Source organism: Cyrtonyx montezumae, unplaced genomic scaffold (genome assembly GCF_038088225.1).
Source record: "Cyrtonyx montezumae isolate F1298 unplaced genomic scaffold, pur_monq_1.0 scaffold_9, whole genome shotgun sequence".
Taxonomy (NCBI): Eukaryota; Metazoa; Chordata; class Aves; order Galliformes; family Odontophoridae; genus Cyrtonyx; species Cyrtonyx montezumae.
This window is the reverse complement of record NW_027072100.1, coordinates 6,228,277-6,248,364: the sequence shown is the minus strand read 5'-3', so window position 1 is coordinate 6,248,364 and position 20,088 is coordinate 6,228,277. Positions and strand designations below refer to the sequence as shown.

General features: G+C 37.7%; 1 protein-coding gene across 10 annotated transcripts in view; it reads left to right on the top strand.

Annotated features, from left to right (window-relative positions):
• ZMYND8 (zinc finger MYND-type containing 8) overlaps positions 1 to 20,088 on the top strand; it is a 60,913-nt gene that overhangs the window by 14,537 nt on the left and 26,288 nt on the right. For 7 of the 10 annotated variants that reach the window (XR_010623333.1, XM_065754550.1, XM_065754542.1 and 4 more), the window contains exons 2-3: positions 5,860 to 5,930; positions 16,596 to 16,765. Coding sequence is in view for 9 of the 10 variants with exons in the window: in XM_065754550.1 (XP_065610622.1) it covers positions 5,860 to 5,930; positions 16,596 to 16,765 (241 nt within the window). In the remaining variant the exon portion in view is untranslated. Of the gene's footprint in view, positions 1 to 3,897; positions 4,028 to 5,859; positions 5,931 to 16,595; positions 16,766 to 20,088 lie in introns of all 10 variants that reach the window. The other 3 variants (XM_065754549.1, XM_065754543.1, XM_065754544.1) reach the window with 2 other exon arrangements.

Below are 20,088 nucleotides of genomic sequence, written 5' to 3'. Positions count from 1 at the left end.
CAGTAAGATTTAAAAAAGAACGTAAATGTTCTTGAAATATCCTGTGTTTTGGCTTTGCATGATAGCAGAGGTAGCTAGCTTAAACTGCTGTGTATGGACAGCTGGGGAAACATTTTGTGTCTTTTAATTGCATAGCAGAAATGTAGCTTTTTGCAGGAGATTCTACAAGAGGATACATAAAATATGAGAGGCTCAAACTGGAGGGAGAATCTAAAATGGGGTGATTTCCTTAGTAACCTGTGACTTCACAGATCTCCGTCTTGTGCCTTTTTAGTTAAACATTTGGATGTCAGGTGTCCTTCTGTCATCCTTTACCATTTCTGATCTTTAGGTGCTTGCTACGAGTATAGCAGTGCTGTTTAAACAAGAGATACTGTTATTACTGTTTATTGAATAAACTGCTACCATTTTAACTACAGTACAGGAATGAGGCAGTGCAGTGCTGTCAGACGCCATTTTAAGAATCCTGCATAAATAGCATAGCTACCGATGAGTAAGAGACTGTTATAGGTGAGTGCTTATACAAAGCTGCTATTTATTCAGCAATGGCATGCAAATATCTTTTTTTTTCAATTTTTTATTGAATGCAGTTTTTTAAAATCATTATTTAGGTATGCTGCTCACAGATGTGATGTGGGAGAGACAGGAATTACCTTAAGGATGAAATTCAGTTCTAGTGCTTACAGTCTTAAATTAGTGTGATTTTTTTTTTGTTGTTGTTGTTTTCTATTAATTAAAAGGGAAAATGAATTCCATAAATATATAATTCTTGAAATGATGTGTTTATTCCCTAATGTAGATCTGGACTGTGTATGTGGGCATTGGCTGTTCTGAGTGGTTTTCCATATCTGTCAGTTTTTCTTGGTTAAATGTCAAGGTGCAGTAGTTCATCTGCAACTTTTAATTGCTTGTTGTAGTTTATATAGGTTAGAACAGCTTAAAATTTTTTTGTATGTGTACTTCTTCTATCCATATTAGTACTACTGCTGGAGGAATTGTTTTCCTATACAGAAAAGTCAGTATTTTATTTGCTTGTCTGAAATTTGAAAAAGTGAATTTTATTTAGATTAGAAAATAAAAACCAAAAACCTTTTCAGGATAACGTAGGATATTTAAAAATGTGTAGCAAAGCTCTTTTTGCGTTTTCACTGAAGCATCAATAAATCCTGTGTATTTGCAACCTTTATTTTTTTTTTTCTTTCTGTCCTCAGCTATCCCCAAAGGAATAACCTCCGCCCCTTCCCCCCTCCTTCAGACATGTTAACATAATTTGCATGAAACAAATTAGCTTAACATTTTAGGAGTCTTTTTAAAGTAAGTTCTGTCAATACGACTGAGGAAGCTTTAAATGATTAATTGCTGTTCTGGTCAATTGACAGCGAAACTGGCAAAGCTAAAATTTCAATTGTGTTCTTAAAATATGCTACTCTGTGTTCATTCTGTGTTCTCTTAATAAGAAGGAAAAGTAGCTTCTGGACGAATACAAAGTATTTATGGCATTCATCTAGTTACTTAATTGCATACATGCAAGTAGCATTTCTGATCTGCAACCTGAGGGCATTACCTTGGTTACATACGTGCGCGATAGCAATGCAAGCTGTCTGAACAAACAGCTCTAAGCCCTGCAAAAACGAAATCTCTTCAAAATAGAACTCTGAAGGGCGGTCTGCTCGATCACACAGTTATTGTTTACATAGAAATAGATGCTTGTTTGCACTTCTTTTGATGCTGCTTTTAATTTTCATTTTATTTTCATGATGGGTAATAAAATACCTATTTCATGAGTTGCTGCATTTGAAATCTTTGGCTAATTAAGTTCCTGAGTTTGAAAGTACTGCTTCCAGGATTTTCAGCATAATTCTGATATCGATGGCAGATGCAAAGGTGAAAAGATCTGTCAGCTTCAGAAAAGTTTCTGTAAACTTACTGTGAATTCTTAGCTTGCATTTACCAAGTTGAATTTTAAAGGCTACCATTACAGTCATCACTACCACCATTCACTGTCATGTTGGGCAGGTCATAAAAATAGAATCAAGTAAAACAATAGGATGTGCTTCTGGAGAGCTGAGTGTTAAGTACCTTTTATAGCTATGCACAACACATTTATTTAAATCTTTCTAACACTTCAGTTTTGTTCAGCATAATCCCAGTAATTTTCTGATGTTCTTAAATGTTTGCGCTCTTAACCAAGAGAGTGAATAAATGGAAAGAGAGAAAGGAGATACAGTGTGTTTCTCTAAGGGTCAGTTTTCATACTGTAGCATACATGAGGCCTGCTCTGGAAGTAATGCCTCCTAATTTATGACATTGGCCCATAATGTTAGAGGCCAATGGTGCTGGGACAGCATTAGAGGTTGAACTTTCCCACCAATACTCCGTTACATTTTGTTGCTGTGTGACAGATGGCAGCAGAGAGGCAGTCTGACAGAATGACTTCTGTTGTGGAAGTGTGTATGAAGTAAGGCTCTGTCACTGAATTCCTCCATGAATTCAAAGCGGGGGCTGTTGATATTCATTGATGTTTGCTGAATATTTATGGTGACCCAACAGTGGATGTGAGGGCAGTGAGGTGGGAGGTGGTGCATTTCAGCTGTGGTGACAGCAAAACGGAAAAGAAGCCATTTTCTGGATGATTGTGCAGAGTTTTGAGTGTGGCATGCAGGTTCTTGTTTGTGGCTGGTGAAAATGACTAGTTAGTGGTGGTAGCTGTTGAAAAATAGTGTTTTGTATCTGAGAGTTTGCTCTATCAAATAGCGTTATTACGCTCTTTGTAGTTCCCATAGAAATAAATGGGAGGCATTACTTTTGGAGTGACTTACGTAATTGCTGAATTTTATTTTCCTTCTGTTTGAAGGACAGTGGGTGCAGGTGTGTGGATAGGATATACGCACCTCCACTGCTGAAACAAAGGTGTAGCTTCTGTAACAAGTGGTGAATGCATTTTTGACTGTTGTTGTAGATTTCAAACCTTTGGAGAAGCTTCATACCCCATCTTTCATAGAGTTAACCAGAGGCACATCAAGCCAAGGCTCTTGGTTCATCTTGGGACTGCTTGTGGAGAAAGTTTTTCCTCTTTAGATCTATTGAAAGAATGCTTTAAAAAGTGATCTGGCTGAATTTCCTAAATTAATCTCGTGGGACAAGACAGATTTCAAGCTGAAGAAATCTAAAGAGTCCTGACCTAACAGCCTGTCATGGTTTGCAGTTAGTAATGTGACACTGCTACTGGTTTCTGGGCTACGTGAATAAAGACTCTTCAGTTAATTGCAACTTCCCAAGCAACTTTGTTCAGGGATGTAGGGACAATTCCTGCTGCTGTGCTGATCTGCCACACTCATTTCTCATATTGTATTCATGAACATCTCTGGGCTTTTTCATACTGACTTGTAGCAACTATTGTGTTATTCTTGTTGTATTATGTTCCCCTGAGGTTGTGTGGTGTGAATGAAATACATTTGATACATTCAGATGAGTCTGGAATGTCTTGGCTGTTTTAATGTAACATAAATGTGAGCTACTGCTAAAAGGGTATGCCATTTTTTGCTCCTTCTCCCCACATACCATTACTCTGGTTTCCTCTTTCCTCCACGTCCCCCTGCACAGTGAGCTACATTGTAGAACTGAGTCCGTTGGGGGTAATGTGGGTTTTGGAATCACAGATCAGGTACTGGGGAGACCTTTCCTTTTAGTAGCCACCACTGTAAAATGGTCTTCAAGGTTTGAAGCTTAGTGGTTACGAGACTTGTATTTGAGAAACTTTGAGACTTGATTTGCTGAAACTGGATCTATATTTTAAGAACAGGCAATGCATGCTGCCTATGCTCTTCATGGAGTTAGTGTGTATTATTACATATTTACAAGTTGATTTTATTTAAAAAAAGTGTTCTTTTGTTACAGTTTGGTGATATGAAAATAAGATTTTATAAAGGGGGAAGGGAAGAAAATAGAGTACAACATGGGAGGAGAACAATGAATTCATCCTGTAAGACCATCCCTTCCCATTGCATAGGAAAGAGAATGGGCAGAGGCAAGTGGTGCATGAAATGTTTTGGTGTCTGCAACACACTGCCAGCTCCTCTTTGCTGGAGGCCCTCTGGGAAAGGGTGTAACAAATGCACAGTATAATTGGTCTGCCCATGCATAGTAAATTGGTGAGCATTGTATTATGGTCAACTATGCTATGCATTTAATCTGTCCATGCGAAGTAAATCTGAGAAGCGTTGTGCTGTGGTCAACTGTGCTATACATTTACCATAACTCTGGTCACATGGCTCCCTTTCTGTGCTGCTGGAATTAACAGCATAGTTAATAGCACTCGCGAATTGTTGCTATATATGAATTACAAATACACAATAATGTTTTCCGGAACTGATGGATATTCTCAGGTTTGGGTCTTCCATATGCTGAGCTCTGTTGATTTGCATTTATAATTTTTGCTGACACAATTACACTGTTTAACAAGTGTGAAAGAAATTCCAACCCAACTCTCTGGTAGTTGATTAAAAGTGGTTTTGACAAATGCCAGACTAGAAAGTCCTGCTGGTACGTTTTGCTTTTTTTAGGAAACTCTTTCAACTTAGACTAGTAACAAAATTCCTGCTAATGTAACTGTTAGCCTGAAGAGCTTTTGTGCTATAAATATAACCCAAGTTCTCCCTGTAGTTTCAGAGCTCTGTTTAGCTGCCTTAGGCTGATTTAGCCATAGTGGCTAAAACAAAGGTCTCTAGCTGTCCTTCTGGCCTCTCTGGCAGTAGTACATGTCCCTTAGCTAGGATAGCTGAGTGGGATGCTCTGTACCAGCAGTAGAACACAGTCTGCCGTATCTATGTAAACTGGTATCTGCAGGAACTTATACTAACAAACTAGGCAGTAACTTATTACTGCAGAGGAAAATATCTACACTGTGCTCGGCTGTTGTGCTTTGGTTGTGTTAGTGGACAGCTGTGATACCTGCTTCGGGCACCATAACTGCATTTGTCAATGATTTTGAATTGAGCTTGCTTCAGTCAATGTCATATTTTTCTTTTGTCATTCACTGTAGTAGACAGATGTCCTAAACTGGTGTGTAAATCCAATACTGCTTTTTTTTTTTGTGCTTCCCCAAATGTTTTAACTAGAAATACCTATTGAGCTATTTTCCTGCATGACATCAATATAAGAAAGTAGAATATCAGCAAGTCAAGTATAGTTTGTCATGTAATTAATCGTATAATCCTACCTAGAGTAAATTAGAAGTGTCTGTGGAAGAATGCATGGTTGAGTGATAGTAACAACTTGTTTCTGTTTACTCTTAATTATAGATGATAATTCATGGATTTCTATTGCCACTAGTTAATAAATATTTAGTTTTCTCTTATAGAGACTCTTTTAAAAACTCTTAAATAATTTCAAGAATTTTTAAAACTGTGCATTAATTTCTAGTTTTGCAAACTTTTTGTGTTGCTAAGTTAGTTACTTCAGCTCATCTGTTCACTGATGCAGGCAAGCATTTAAACATTAGGAGGATTCTGTTCACATAGCTTGAAGAGGCCTTAGATTAGGAGTGTCAAGGAGCAGAATTCCTGTTTGTCTGTCATGTACAATTGTATAGACAGTGGTGTAATCTTTAGTACTTGTCACTAGATCGTCACTGGTATGAAAATGTTAGCTTTGTAATGGGTAATGTGCAGCATGCATGTGTATCAGGATTGTTTCACTCCATGTTTTGGTCCATGTATGCTCTGGCAAATAGCACACTTTAAATTTCATCAGAAATGTTAATGTAGTTCTGTTTGACAGTGTCATACTGAATTTCAGTATCTGAAGTTAGAGAATAAGACAATCTAAAACCATTCTAATTCAGTTTTTTGATTCCTGCAGTTTGGCTGAAGAGGAAATAAAGGCAGAGCAGGAGGTGGTGGAGGGGATGGATATCTCCACTCGATCCAAAGGTGAGTGAGAAGGAATATTTTGTGTTCCATAACACAGAATAACATTTGTAAACCAGGACAGTGGAAACTGTGCTATCTACTGTGATACTGCACTTGAAGGAAAGACTTGTTTTATTTTTTTACAGTGACTTTTGGATCTTGGAATGTGTTTTAATTTTTGCTTAGTTTTCATTGTATGTACCCACTCACTCCCACACTCCATTGTTATTTCTGATTTATGCATAAGTAAGTTTAGTTTCCTGGAAAGAACATCAGCCTTCTGTATCATCTTACTTGCCATGGCTTCCCTTAAAGATTTACAATATAGGAGAAACTAATAATCTTATGGTAGTATTTCATACACTGACCTATCTTTCTTTTCCTAAGAATAAAAAATGCTAACACTTCTGTTTCCACAAAAACTGGTCTGCTGAACTGTGTGTGTTTTAATAATATTAATATATGCATTTCATTATCCCCCACCTGAAGTAAATCTGATAGCATTGCAGGTGACTGGGAATTTCTGTCCCTCTGGTTTCTGAAGCTTTTTCAGTGAATGAGTTACTACAGGCAGACGCTGCTGTCTCTCAGTATAAAGAAACCCTAAGATGTAAATGTCTCTATTAGTTTAAATAATGCCACTGTCATTTGGACTGCAGGAACAAAAGTACCCTGCAATGAAATACTTGCATGTGATTGCTGCAGTGCATTGTAGTTGAATGCCAGCTGCCTTTTCATGCTCCTTTTGTACTTGCAGTTGACTTGGCTTTCAGGTAAACCAAGCTGCAATTTGTGCTGCATTTATGCACTGCATTTATGTCCTCTTTGTCCTAATGGATAGCAGTTCTCTTGTTTCAGTTCTTTTGGTAGGGTCTGGCGAGGTAATACCTCATCTAACAGCTCAGAAGATATTTGCTTGCTCCTTTTGGCTCCCATTGCCCTGTACTTTTCCCGCTTCTCTATTCATCATCTTTCATTTCAGCCTCCATCCATGGACGGCTTTTGATGTTTACTTATTTCTGTATTTCAGTTGACAAAGCTAGAAGAAAGTTAAGTATTTTTTTGGTTGCTTTAATAGTGGTGAAGAGGATGTCTGTTGGTCCTCCCTACTCCAATCCTTGTGGTCCTACCACTTTATTCCTTTGTGGGGCTTGTCAGATCCCAGCCGATACAGGAGGCAAGGAGAGTTTTTAGATGCATTTGGTTGCCCATGACATAATTCACCTTCAGTTCACCTTAGGAAGACTTTGACACAGATATTGATGATGATAGTACAAATTTCATGCACATCAAGTGAGCTAAATTGTTTTGTCACTCTGAAATTTGATACCTAGAAGTCTTTTACATAAGTATGTGTTAAACTCATAGATGTCTGCATTTTAGCAGTGTTGCTTAACTTAGTGCAGAAACAGATCTATGGTCCGTACAACAGGTTGCAATTCCCTTACCTTAATTGTAGTGCTGATCTGACCTCGAGGTGTATTGATTTAATGAATTAAGCCCACAAGAAACCTTTTGGTTGAATGAAATTTCCCAAGGCGATAAGCTGATTAAATAACTAATTATTGAAAGGGGTGGACTTTGATCTTCCAGTCTCATCTCTCACTCCCATGATCTTGCAGCTCCCATTTCTTGGGCTTGGATCAATTCAAAGTGGAGAGAAGAAGAAAAGAGGTTGTGTTTTGTACTGAGTTTGCTATTGGTACAACTCCCTGAATGAGCTCATGGGCAGGCTCTGGTAGTGATTGAAGGGGGCATGGTTTGTAAAACAAAGACAGGATTACCATAATGCTAGTTCAGATTGGGCCAACCTGTCACTGTGTGGAAGTCGCTGTTCTGTGTACAGTAGGACTCTTAAACATCAGTTGGATTGATCTGAAAGGTCTTTGTTAGTCAAACATCAGCATAGTAAAGGTGAAACTTAACAGAAGTTGAATTAATTGAATAATAGTAATGGATTTGATATTTATTTAACTAGTCACTCCTTTCCTTTAGATGGTTTGTTAATTTGATCTGTATGTTGGCAAAAGCCATGTCAACACCATTCTAAAGGGAAAAATACTCATTGCCCAGCCCTGCCCCTTTCAGCTATGTTTTTGTCAGTGAAGAAGTGATGTGGGACAAAAAGAAATCTTAAGACTTATCTATAAGCCATCTTGCTTTATTGTATTTTCAACTTAGCTCTATCACCAATTCGTAAACTATATACTATTTGAATTTGTAAGTTTGCATAGAAAATAAAAGGGAGCAGATCATAAATATCATGTGGTTAGTGAAAGAGCTGGAGATATCATAAGCCTGCTGAAATGAATCGTTCTTGGCTACTATTGTATGGACTGAAACAAGATCCTCTTAGTTTAGTGCATCATTTCTGCAAAGGAAAAGTCAGCAGAATTACAAAAATGCTTTTCTACTCTGCATAGGGTAGAAAAATTGCAGCAAGGTTTAATGGTGTTGTGATAGGGTAACAGTGTTTCCTTAATCTTGTTCAGAGTTTCGCTTTGTGTACTTTCGATAAGATATCTATGAGAAAATTGATCTTGGATGGACAAGCCCTTAGGGGAAGCGTGGAGCACTGCTTCATTTATTATTATGCTCTGAGAAGCAGGAGTTAAATCCCAGGTGTTTTATAGCTTCCTCATTGTTCTGAGGGAGCTGTTATGCTGCAAGTTTGTAGCTTAACTTGCTGTGCTACAGTGTGTTTGTACAGCTAACCTGAAGCCAAGCATAGGGAAAGTTGTACTAAATTAAATAGCTTTAAAGCCAGCTAGCTCAATGCAGATCTCATTTCAGCTCTTTAGAATAAACTGTTCAATTTTACTTGCTGTAAATGAATTGTAGTTCGACTTACGCTGTGCAGAAACATGCATTTTTTAATCTGAAACCAAGGTGTCAACATAACCTTTTAAGTTGGTTTAAGCAAGGTGGTGATTTCAAGGCAGACTAAACTTGTCAGTCTGCTCAGTGCTGCAGTTTTACCCATTTGCTTCAATAGTTAATCTGGCAGGAAACTAACTGAACCATTAAACATGCTTAGTTTTTTACTAGCTTAGTGTGCTGAAATAGCTTGGTAGGCTGCCAGAACTGGTGTAAGAGAGAAGACAAGAATATACCAGTTGGGTGCAGGAAGTGTAGAGCTTGGCAGCCAGCCTTTAGATAGGCTTAGACTCTAAGAACACTAGAGCTTAAAACCAGAGCTGAGACTTCTTATGCTTTATGTGATACATAGAAGTGAGTCTGTAGCAGTAGTCAGAGCTATGCACTCTAACACTGCAGCTGCATTTTTCTACCCCTCTCCTTAGGTGGATGCTTATGCTATTGCATAGTAAGCAGTGTCAAGAAGTTTTATACTGCTTTTTCTGCTATAATCATGGACTGATTGATAATATGATTACACACAAGTTGATGTTGAAGTTAAGATGGTGTAGAGACAGACCTGTGGTGGATCTGAGAAGGGAACAGGAGCAGACTTACTGTAGTAGTTTTACAGTTATAATTTATATCTGCTTATAAGCTGTGGGTTGGCAGCTTCAGTAAGGATGGGGTTTTAAAATACACTGCTGTCTTGATCAGAACAAGCAGGTGTAAGACATGTGAGAACTGGAAATGGAAAATAATGGCTTTGAGAGAATTAAAGAAGTCTGAAAAAAAAAACAGAACAAATGCAGAAACAGATTGCTATTTAGTAAAGGAGAAAGGCCATGGAATAGATTATTGTAATATTTTTGGCCTGTACATATCATACATTAACATTTCTGACAGAAACATCTTGTTTTATTTCTGTTCCAGCCCCATGGACTACTTTTTAACTTTATTTATTAAATATTTCAAGATGGAAATTCAAGGGCTTTCTGGAGGATTTCCTGAGTGTTTCCAGGTTGTGTTCCCAGAGCAGTATAACCAGTTTGATTATTGTCTGATGCAATGCTGTCTTTCCTTGTATACTGCTGTCTAGAGAGGACGAGTACTCTTCAATGGGCTTTTTTGTTACATTAACTTAAAGACTTTTTAATTTAATTCTCAGGTTAGTTTTTTGCTTGTTTATCTACTTACCTGCCAACAGATGTTAGCTGTGGTGGCACATGAACTTTCATAAGAGTTTTGTGTATTTCAGCTAGTATTCTTGTTCACTTGCACAGTGACTAGTGAAAAGGAGCTCCTTAACTTCCTCCTTCCCATTATCAGTCATGCATTTCTTAATGTTTCCTTTGTGTCTGTTCTGGCACTTAGCCAGTTCGATTCTAAGTCAGTTAAGGATTTGGATATGGAAGTAATTTTCTACCTGCTTATCTCCCTGAACCAGATTACTAGGGAGTTGAATAGATGTCGTTGCTAGGATCAGACGTGCCTGTCAGTGACAGCTAGTCATTAGATGGTCTTAGCTGTATAATAAAATCATTCACTAAAACACTGCTGCGCTTAACAGTGAGAATTCTTACTTGAACAACTTTGGTAGTGCTGCATTTAAGGCTTAAATATTTTAAGGGCTTCTCTCCTGTGTCGATGTTGTTCAGATGTTTTAAATAGAATACAAAATGACGAGTAAAACCAGATTTCTAGGGAACTTCTGTCTTTTGTAACGGTTTCATAATAGTACCACATGTATCAGCTTTTGGTGCAGTGACACCAAGTATGAAATTCTTGCCTCAATGCGAAGTGCAATTTGAGACTGCTGCAGTGAAAAGTAGTACAGCCTGAGGATATTTCTCTTGTACTGAGGGTCTTCAGGAGAACTGTGAAGCAGCAAATCCCCTTGCAGCCAGGCTGTGGCTCTGAGCTGCTTACCTCTCTTACATTGCCAGAGGTTGCTTTGTATTTCTTGCTGTCCTCCGAAGTCCTAACTTAAGAAACATGTAACAGTCTCTTTTTGTACTTGCAATTGTAATGTAGGAGTTCATCAGGATTTACACAACCGTGGCTAACCTCTGTTATTTATTACATTAAGCAACTGAATTGAGTTAATTGCATCAGTTGAAGTTTCTGAAATGTAAACAGGGCTTTAGTGGTTGATTGCAACTGCATATTTCAAAACTCTGGCATAAGATTAAAATGCCTCAGAGTTTGCATATAAGTTCTAAAAGAGTTATCCATCATTTTGTTAAGTGTTTTGTAGATAATTGAGCATATAGTATAATACATAGTGGATTTGAACCAATCATAAATCTGCTAGCAACTGTTCAGGATCATAATAATAATTAAAAAAAATGTATAAAGGGAAGACTTGTGGAAGCCATATAAAGCAGTAATTGAACCTTCTTCTACCAAATCATTCTGTAAGGATGATGGCGTTGAAGTGATATGGTTCCTTTTTCTCTCAGAGCACTTGTTTGATTTACCTTAGCACCATTTAAAATACACAAATTCAGAGCTTTTGAAGAAAAGAGAGGAAAGGAGAAGCTATAAGTCCAGTTTTCTTCTGGGAGCAGTAGTCAACTCATCCTGTAGTTGCATGATGGCGTGGAGGAACAATGACTTCTAAACGTTAGGTGAAGTTCAGGTTAGCTTGTCATTCCTTGATAGATGTTTTGCAAGAACATTCATAATTACTTTTGTCAATACTAGTGACATAGAACAATTAATAATAAACTAGTAATGAACAGGTAGCTTTTAATTAGAGTTTAAAAGGTTATTTCAAGTAACTGTTTTCTCACTTGTACTAGAAATGATATTTAAATAATATTAAGGCAGAATTACATAGTAAAAAATCAATAAGTTAATGGAATAGGATTGCTTGGCAAATTAATTCAATAATTATAATTTTAATGCAGTGATAATTCATTATTTTTCTGTAATGCCCTTCATTTAATATACAGAGCATTTCCTTTCTTTGAGTGCTGTGTTACTGCCATCTGATTTGTCTTTTCAAGTAGAAAAGATGGGTGCACAATTGATGTTCATTGATGAAATGTTTGGTTCTAGCTGACTTGCTCAGTATGTAGAGTTTCCTAGAAGAAGCAAGGAGATGACAGAGATATGTACTGATTGGCAATGAACTGGTGTGCTGAGATACACTCCAAAGTGAGTCCTTTCAATGCTCATAAAGCACCTTTAAAGTTTGCTTGACGTGTGAGAGATAACATATTCTTCCTGTTATTTTTCAGAGTAGAAATGTAAATCTACCTCCTATATAGCCATCCTGATCACCATGAATATTGCATATTTAAGTGTGGTGGTCTTTGTTCTTTCCTCTTGGGTTTGATTCGCTTTGTTCAAGTATTAAGTATTAAAATGAACTACATTGGGAAACTCATCCAGGTTAAAAATTGCCCTCCTTCCCTCCAAATTATTTTACCAGAGATAAATTTCTTGATCTGGTTCACAGGACAGCTTCACATACTGTCCTAACACCACTGGAAGAGCCAAGGCAGTGTGTGCAAAGCAGAGCACTGCTGTAGAGAGTAATGCTCTTAAAATGTAACACAGGCATTCCTTACAGTTTTCAGTTCTAGTTAAAATAACTCAATTTAAGTAGGTACTGACATTCCTATTTTATCTAAGCTGAATTAAAAACTATTCATACTATTAGTTCCCTTGCACATTGGTAGATTGGTGGCGTAGTGACAGTTAAGGTCATTAGATCTTCCACCAGCGTAACTAAACCTGAAAGGAAATGCCTTTGCATTGCTGTTTTCCTGTCTGTTCCTTTTTTTTTTCACTCAGTTATAATGCCTCCAGAAAATCTCTGGCCGTTTCAATAACTTTTTGTTGAAAAAAGTCATTCAGGGCAGTTTTTGTGTGCAGTGTCTGAGTTCTCTCTCATGTATGTGAAAACCCCTGATGTTCTCAGGCTTGAGCCATGGGAGAAACTTGTACTAGTTTAATGTAAGTAGTTTTCAGAATCAGTTAACCAAACATATATTTTTGTGGGATCATGATTAGCTTGATTTAATCAGTATTGAATCAGTACCTCTCTCCAGTTAAAGTGTGGTTTGGATTTATAACTGAAAATGCAGCTCAGTTCTTGTTTAGTTTACAGCAGTGTAACTTTTCCTGTCCGGAATCAGGCTGCTCAGGAAAAAATGTCATTTAAGAGTAAGAAAGCATCACGTGATGGAATTTAAACTTTGCACTCAGTTTTCCTTTTGCATGCTAGAGCTTATGTACCACATTCAGTGTTACTGACATCTTTGTAATCCCCACAGCCTGAGGCCAAATTGCTAAAAGCAAACTGGTGTGCTCCTCTGGTGGCAGTTCTGTGCCTGGAAGTAAGAACTAGAAGCCAAAGGGCAGAAAGCTGAACTCTTCTATTACCCTCCTGGTTTTGGCTGTGCCTACATACATACACTGGAAATAAATACTGAAGACTGTTGAGTGAGTTATGCTGAGGAAACTCAAGCTAATAGGTCCTTGCAAGTTCTTTAAGGATATTGTTTGCAGCAAGGGGAGACAATTCTGCAGATCTCCGCATTGGAAAAACAAGGGCTGAGGTATGGTCAGCACTTCCCAGTGAGACTAGCTCAGTTATGACTTCTTCCAGGAATGCGTGGGAAGGCCGTGTGAAGGCATTCAGGTTTATAGGAGACAAAATGTTGTGCATGCTGTCTGAGCTGTGTGGTGATAGCAAGATGAGGAAAGAGATGGCATGATGCAGTTTTTGCTGCTGCTCACTCTGAGTGCAGACAGTTCCCATGCGAAGTAAGCTCTGTTTCAGTTAAATGAAAAGTTAGAATTCAGAACTTGTTTTTGTAATAGCTTTGATTGCTTTGGTTAAATTGTGGGTTTTGGTTTAGCTGACACTGCTGCAATGTTTCTTCCATGATAGCTCTATTGGCTCAGCTCTCTTGGGATAGATGCAGTGTATGCAAGCCAGAAGAGTTCTTCTGCCACCTTCAGTGCGTGATTAGCTAAACTGAAAGAAACTCATGCTGGTCGGTCAGCATAGCTGTACCTGTATTATTATACCTGTAGTATTTAGTGAAATGTGCCTAGGTTGTCAACCTTATCTCTACTAGGACAAATCATTATCACAGGCAGTTTTATTTCTCTTTATTGACTGTTTGTCCTCTGCATTTGCAGAAAATACAGAAATCATCTGTAAGTCTGATTCAGTTCTTCACTGTGTCATTGACCTTCTAAGACTTGTGCTATGTAACAGACTACATCACCTCTGAATGTGATTCAGTCTAACATTGATTTCACAGGGCATTATTTTGAGTAGAGTTTTAAACTAAATTTTGTTTTCTTGGCTTTCTTTTAATAATGTCTGATGAGAAAGTGTCAGCAGCCCATATTGTATGTGTTACCTGCAGCTTTGTTACAGGAAGGAATTGCATCTGATTTTTTTCTGACAGTCTACTCTCATAAAAATCCTATATATGTATTCAGTCCATATAACCTCAGTTTCCTGACCAAAGAACCTTAAGTCAGTAGCATGCATGACCTTACTTGCCTGTACAGTAGGAGGGAAGTCAGCTGTGTTGTTTTCTTGAATTTTGAATCAATTTCTCTATGCTTTTTTCCTACTGTGCAGATTAGCATGTGATCAAATTCAGGTACCTCTGTAAAGATTCTTGAATGCACTCAGGATTAGTACAGGCAATGGAAAGAAGATGTACTAAGACTGGAAAATGGAAGGAGCTAAGCCTTGACTAGCCTGTCATGCTAACAGAGCCTTGACAAACATGTGGCAGTGGATTGAAATCAGATGCCTGTGACTTTACCTCCTCAAGCCATCTGCCAGCTCCTGTGGTGAGCGTTGTCTCTTCTAGTAGAGATATGAGTCACTTCTGAATGAGCATCTGAAGTACCTGTTTGCAGACCAACTTTTTAATACAATTGGCTGAAAATTGGAGCGGGTCGGGGACATGTGCTGCAGGCAGGGTAGATGGCTGACAGTGATAACTGCCTGAAATGGTTAAGCTGACACAAGTATTATTCAGTCTTTAGTCTGTGAATGCTTTTGTGCATGTCCCTCATGCAAGGATAAATGGATTCTTAAAGCTGATGAGGTTAATATCGTCTTTCATTTTGAGATAGGAGGTAAGAAGAATTATGCATGTAAAGTATTATTTAAATAAGTTAATGTTTGTTGGGGATTTCAAATGACATCTTCTGGTGAGTTCTGGTGGCTTGGCTACCCAGTACAACTCAGCCCATCACGCAGTGAGACCTGGAAGGAAAGATGACAGATTCAGGAAAGAAGGGATTATTACCCAGCGATTTGATTGAATTTGTCTTCTGTTGAGTAGCTGTGAAAAACACAAACACCCTTCAAGATGGCATTGTTAATTAAAGCAGCATTTCTTTTATTTCCTTCCTTTGTTCCTGCCCAGCATAACTGCTTTGCTGAAGGCAAAGCACTTGTCTGGGTGTGAAACTACTCAGCAAAAAGGCTTTTTTTTTGTTGACAGATTTTATTCCTCAGCAGTTTAGTGTGCAGGTACAACATTTGTGCCAGAGTAAGTGAGTAGGGAATCGACAATATAGGAATGACTTTGGGGAGGTTTCAGTTGTTTGACAGTGATGACCTCTGACCCCTTTGATTTTACCAAACGTTGTTTTGTTAAAAACATCAAAAGCTTAAGGAAAAAAAGAAGTTAAACAGAATCTGTTGAATTTTGATTTGTATTTTGACAGGATTGTTTGCTGACCAGTGATTGTTTATTGCAGCTGATGATACTTTTTATGTCATTGCTTTGTAATTGAGCTAGGCTTTCCATATCCATTAGCAGTCACTCAAATTTTGTTCTGAGAAAATGATGTCAATGCTCATTCTTAGCTGGAATATTTCTGATGAGCTTGTCAGTGTTTTTTTTTTTTGTTTTGTTATTGTATTTTTTTTTAAATAAGGTGTGTTAACAAAATGTAGTGTCTTTGTTGGAGTGTAGCAAATTTGAGGATCAACAGTAAAACCAGATAGAGACCCTAGGTAAACCTGGGTCTCAGTTTCCTCTCTCTTTAAGAATGTGTGCAGCTCATAGCACTCACCAGGGCTGCTTGAGTTTGCTGCTATGTTAGTTTAAGCTGCTTGATGAGCTTACCCAAAGATACCAAATGATGATTTAGATCAGCTGAGACATAGGCACGTGTTTCCTTCTGCCATCTTTGTTGCCTGAAGTGATAACTTTGGGTGTGGATGGATGCTGTGACTTAATAAACTGCTCTACTCATTTCCTTGGTGAATGTGGGAACTTCCTATAAGGGACCCTGAAAAGTTATGTCACTTTCTCTTTTTACTTGATTTAAACTGTCAAATGTTAAGAAATGAGTGAGAGTCTTGTCATTTTTCTATTTTTTTAATAATTTCAGTAGATATATTTAAATATGGGAAATAAGAAAAATAGTCTGACCTCATCATTTACTGTGTTTACACTTGCATTGCTTATCTTGCTAAATTACTTCAGTGAAGATGTCAGACATCGTAATTGTTCTTTTCAAGAGATATTGCATAAATTAGTATAAGACGGATTTCTGTTAAACTATGGGATGTAACTGTTAGTGCACTTTAAAAGAGAATAATATTTAGAATGAGATGAATGACCAGAATTCCAGGGGAAGAGAAAAAAAATGTGTAATGTAACATAAATTAATACATTGGAAATTTCATTCGACTGTGGCATTGTTGTGCTTCCTGTTTTTTATGTGATTGCATAATAGGCAATTGAGAATTTTTGTTGAATGTAGGAGTGTGTATGATAAATCACAACACTGACTGAATATTTTTCACTGATGTGTACTCTCTAACAGGTTTGTTTATATCTGACGTAGATCCTGGCTCTGCAGAACGCTCAGCACAAAAAAGAAAGTTTCCCAGCCCTCCACATTCCTCTAATGGCCACTCACCACAGGATGCATCGACAAGCCCCATAAAAAAGAAAAAGAAACCTGGTCTATTGAACAGTAATAATAAAGAGCAGGTAAGAGAAGTCATGATCTTGTTATGCTAGGATATGAAACAACGAAAGATGGCTGTAGACAGCTGAACAGGAGCCCGCTCCTCTTCAGGAAGCTTGATTTTTGTACTAGAAAGTACATTCATTGAGTGTGTGGTGGGTGCAGGAGTTGGCATTTTAAGTTAGATTTGGGTATTTATAAGATTTTTAAAAGTTTTTTATTTCTAGAATGAGAGCATGCTTTTTGATGTCATTAAAGCTATCAAGACTTACAATAGTAAATGAAATTTTAAACAGAAGAATTATAAAAAAAAGAAAACAACACAACAATATCTGTTAATAATTTAAGGCATTAAAAGGAAATGTAAAGGGACCTGATATCCTAGGCTAAGAAAGATGCCATAATATCAGTGGGAATCTGTCGTCTGTTCCCAGTCCAAAAGTCCTGCAGCTGCCTTGGTACTTTGCACACTCCCTCCCCTTCCTTTAAACTGGTGAGCAGTATATATTGCTATCAAACTCATTGGATTGTACTGGCAGTATTTTTCAGTCTTCATGTTTGAAATGTTATTTCAGTGACATCTGAATACTGAATTTAAAGCATTTGTTGTAGCTCGTGAAAGAACTTGACTCCAGAAGACTGACAATTTCAGTCATTGTATAATGCAAATGAAGGAACTGTATGAATTATTTTGAATGCCAAATGCTGTAAAGCAGCTCTGTCATCCCGGAAATTATGTGAAACCAATCTTTAGCTCCACTGAAACGATGTCTCATCTAGTTTGCAGATGACATGCCTGCGTTCTGTTCAGAGTGCTTTTTTGTGTTAATGTGTTTTAGCAGTATCTTACAAACACAGGAATAAGTTGTGTGGATATAAAGCTTTTTTTCCTCTCATGTAATTGCATCCACATTAAATATCATCCTGGTACAACTGTACTGGTTTAGAAAGAAAATGAAATTCCTAATCACTTCAGTGTATTCTGGAACAGAGACCTTGAATAAATCAGGCCAAAGAATGGTCTTTCAGTGCTAAATGCACTTTATTTAATAAGGGTAATGGGGAGGTCTAGTGATGGTCAACAATGCCTACATGCACTTAGTTTAACGTTGCCAGTTTGGCTTTTTCTGAGCTGCACTGCAGGCTCTTAGAAATCCTACGTGATTTGGACATTTGCAAGGGAGATGATGATGTTGCTGCAAGGTTTGGGTTTCTGACTGCACTGAAAAGATAACCTTACAGACAATGAGACTGAATCTCAGAGGATTCCTTTCCACTGTTCATCCACGCATTTAAAAATACACTGAAAAAATAATTGTAGTTGTTGAACTTAATACACCCATTCCCCTCAGTAAATCATTTTCTGTTTTCCAGGTATTTTAAACCTGAAATGCTACAGGATAGAAAAGTTTTGTATCTAATGAAGAAATGCAGTTTAGATGTATTGTTTGGCTGTGCTTATCATAAGTTAGCAAGGAAGGATCATTTGTTTATTTTTTCCACTTTTGTAAGTTGCTAGTCGTTTAACACTGTCCTACATGCCAAATGTAGGCATTGAAATGGCCGTACCTGAAGCTGATTGGTTTTTGAGGTATGCAAAACTGGTCTGTGTTTTAGCAGTTAATGTTAAAGATCCTTTAACTGCTGAAGAGATGTAAGCCAAGCACAGACTGACTTGTTTTGCTCCTAGTTTAGGTTTCAAGTGTAATGCAGCTGGTAGCTGTGTTCTGCTTGGCTGATAAATCCATTCTGAGGTCAGACAACAGTAGTGGAGCCATGAAGTTTTCTTCATCACTAGATGTTTGGTAGTGCTGATGTATTTCAGGATACCATCACTACAGCTATAGTTGCACAATGCTTTGTGCTAAGATGCTACGAATGTTCAGAATGGTGCCAACAGGTGTTGAAAGTATTGAAATTCCAAAAATTATGGTGTTGTAGAGTGTAGAAGAGCTAAAAGAGGTTAAAAAATCGGGAAGATATGACAGTTGATCAGCTGTGATGTACTTGAAGTTAGGCTGTTTTCCTGCTTAGCTTCAATATTAATTTAAACTGGTTAGAAGCTGTGCTTTTTAGGCAAGAAAAAGATTACCACAACACTGTTGTTTTTCCTTCAGATTCATGCATATCTTACTAATTAACATTACTGAAACTGTAAAACCAAGCTACCACTTCTTTGAGTTTGAACTCACTTGTGAAACTGTTGGGAGAACACAGCTTTTCTTTCATGACGGTTAACATTTAAACTCCTAAAACGTGTTGTTCTGATTGGAACAAGTGAAAGGCTCCTTTGATGTAGCTGAGTGGTTCATTTCCATCATTTAGTTTTCTTGTTTCAGTCTTTTTTGAGTCTCATTCCTAACTTCTTTTTTTCCTGGTCCTTAGCTCAGAGAAAACAAGGTGATACTATCTAAAAGATAGGAATGTCCTCAGTCAGAGAACTCGTTCCTCCCATGTTCTTGCAGAAGTGGCCTGTCTAGATACAATAATCTAATTTCTCTGTAATTTGTTACAGATTGTAAATTTCTTTTAAAACAGGAAGTTAGTGTGGATGCGCTGCCCATAGCTGCATCTCCAACTATCAAGACTTCAGTTTCAAAATCTCTGACAATTGAGGTTTTGGTCTTAAGCTGTGGTGCATGTAACCACAAACAAAACACACTTCTGCACTGTCAGCTGTAACTTTCTCTTTTTCACTCTGGGTTTACACTTGCAGTTCTATCCTGATCTGAATGATTGTTGTAGTAGCACATTTGAAATGTAGGTAAGGCCTTTCCCTGCCCCTGCTATTCCCTGCCATCACACAGGACCTTCCTCGTAGAGATCTGGTTATATTGTATGCTTAAACATATATACAGAGAAAGTACAGAAATAATGCTTGGTCCCTTTCCTTGCTGTCTTTTAAGTAGCTGCAGTGTGTGTAGAATATGAAATGGAAACTGACAAAACAGGAATTCAAGTGAAGCTTTAGGAAGCAGAACACTTTTGAAATCACAGTAAATTTTTATGAATAATTTCTTTCTTTGCCTGAAACATTATACAGTAATTGATTATTAGAGGATACATCTTCTGGTGTATCTTTTGAGATATATTATCTCCAGTTGAATTGTCATAGAATACCTCTTCTGCATCACCTGCCTTCAAGGCCTTCTATTTGTGAGGGTAATTAGACCTCGTCCTTAGTTGCATTGTAAGTTTAGAAAGATCAGAGTCTAAGCTGGCATGGCAGTGGTTTGTGGTTTATGATGTATGTTGTGTGTGACTAGTTTGGTACAGGATGCTGCAGAGGTACTGCATGTTGTTCCACTGCTTTAGCAGTCAGGCAGGCACGTGGCAGCTCAAGGGT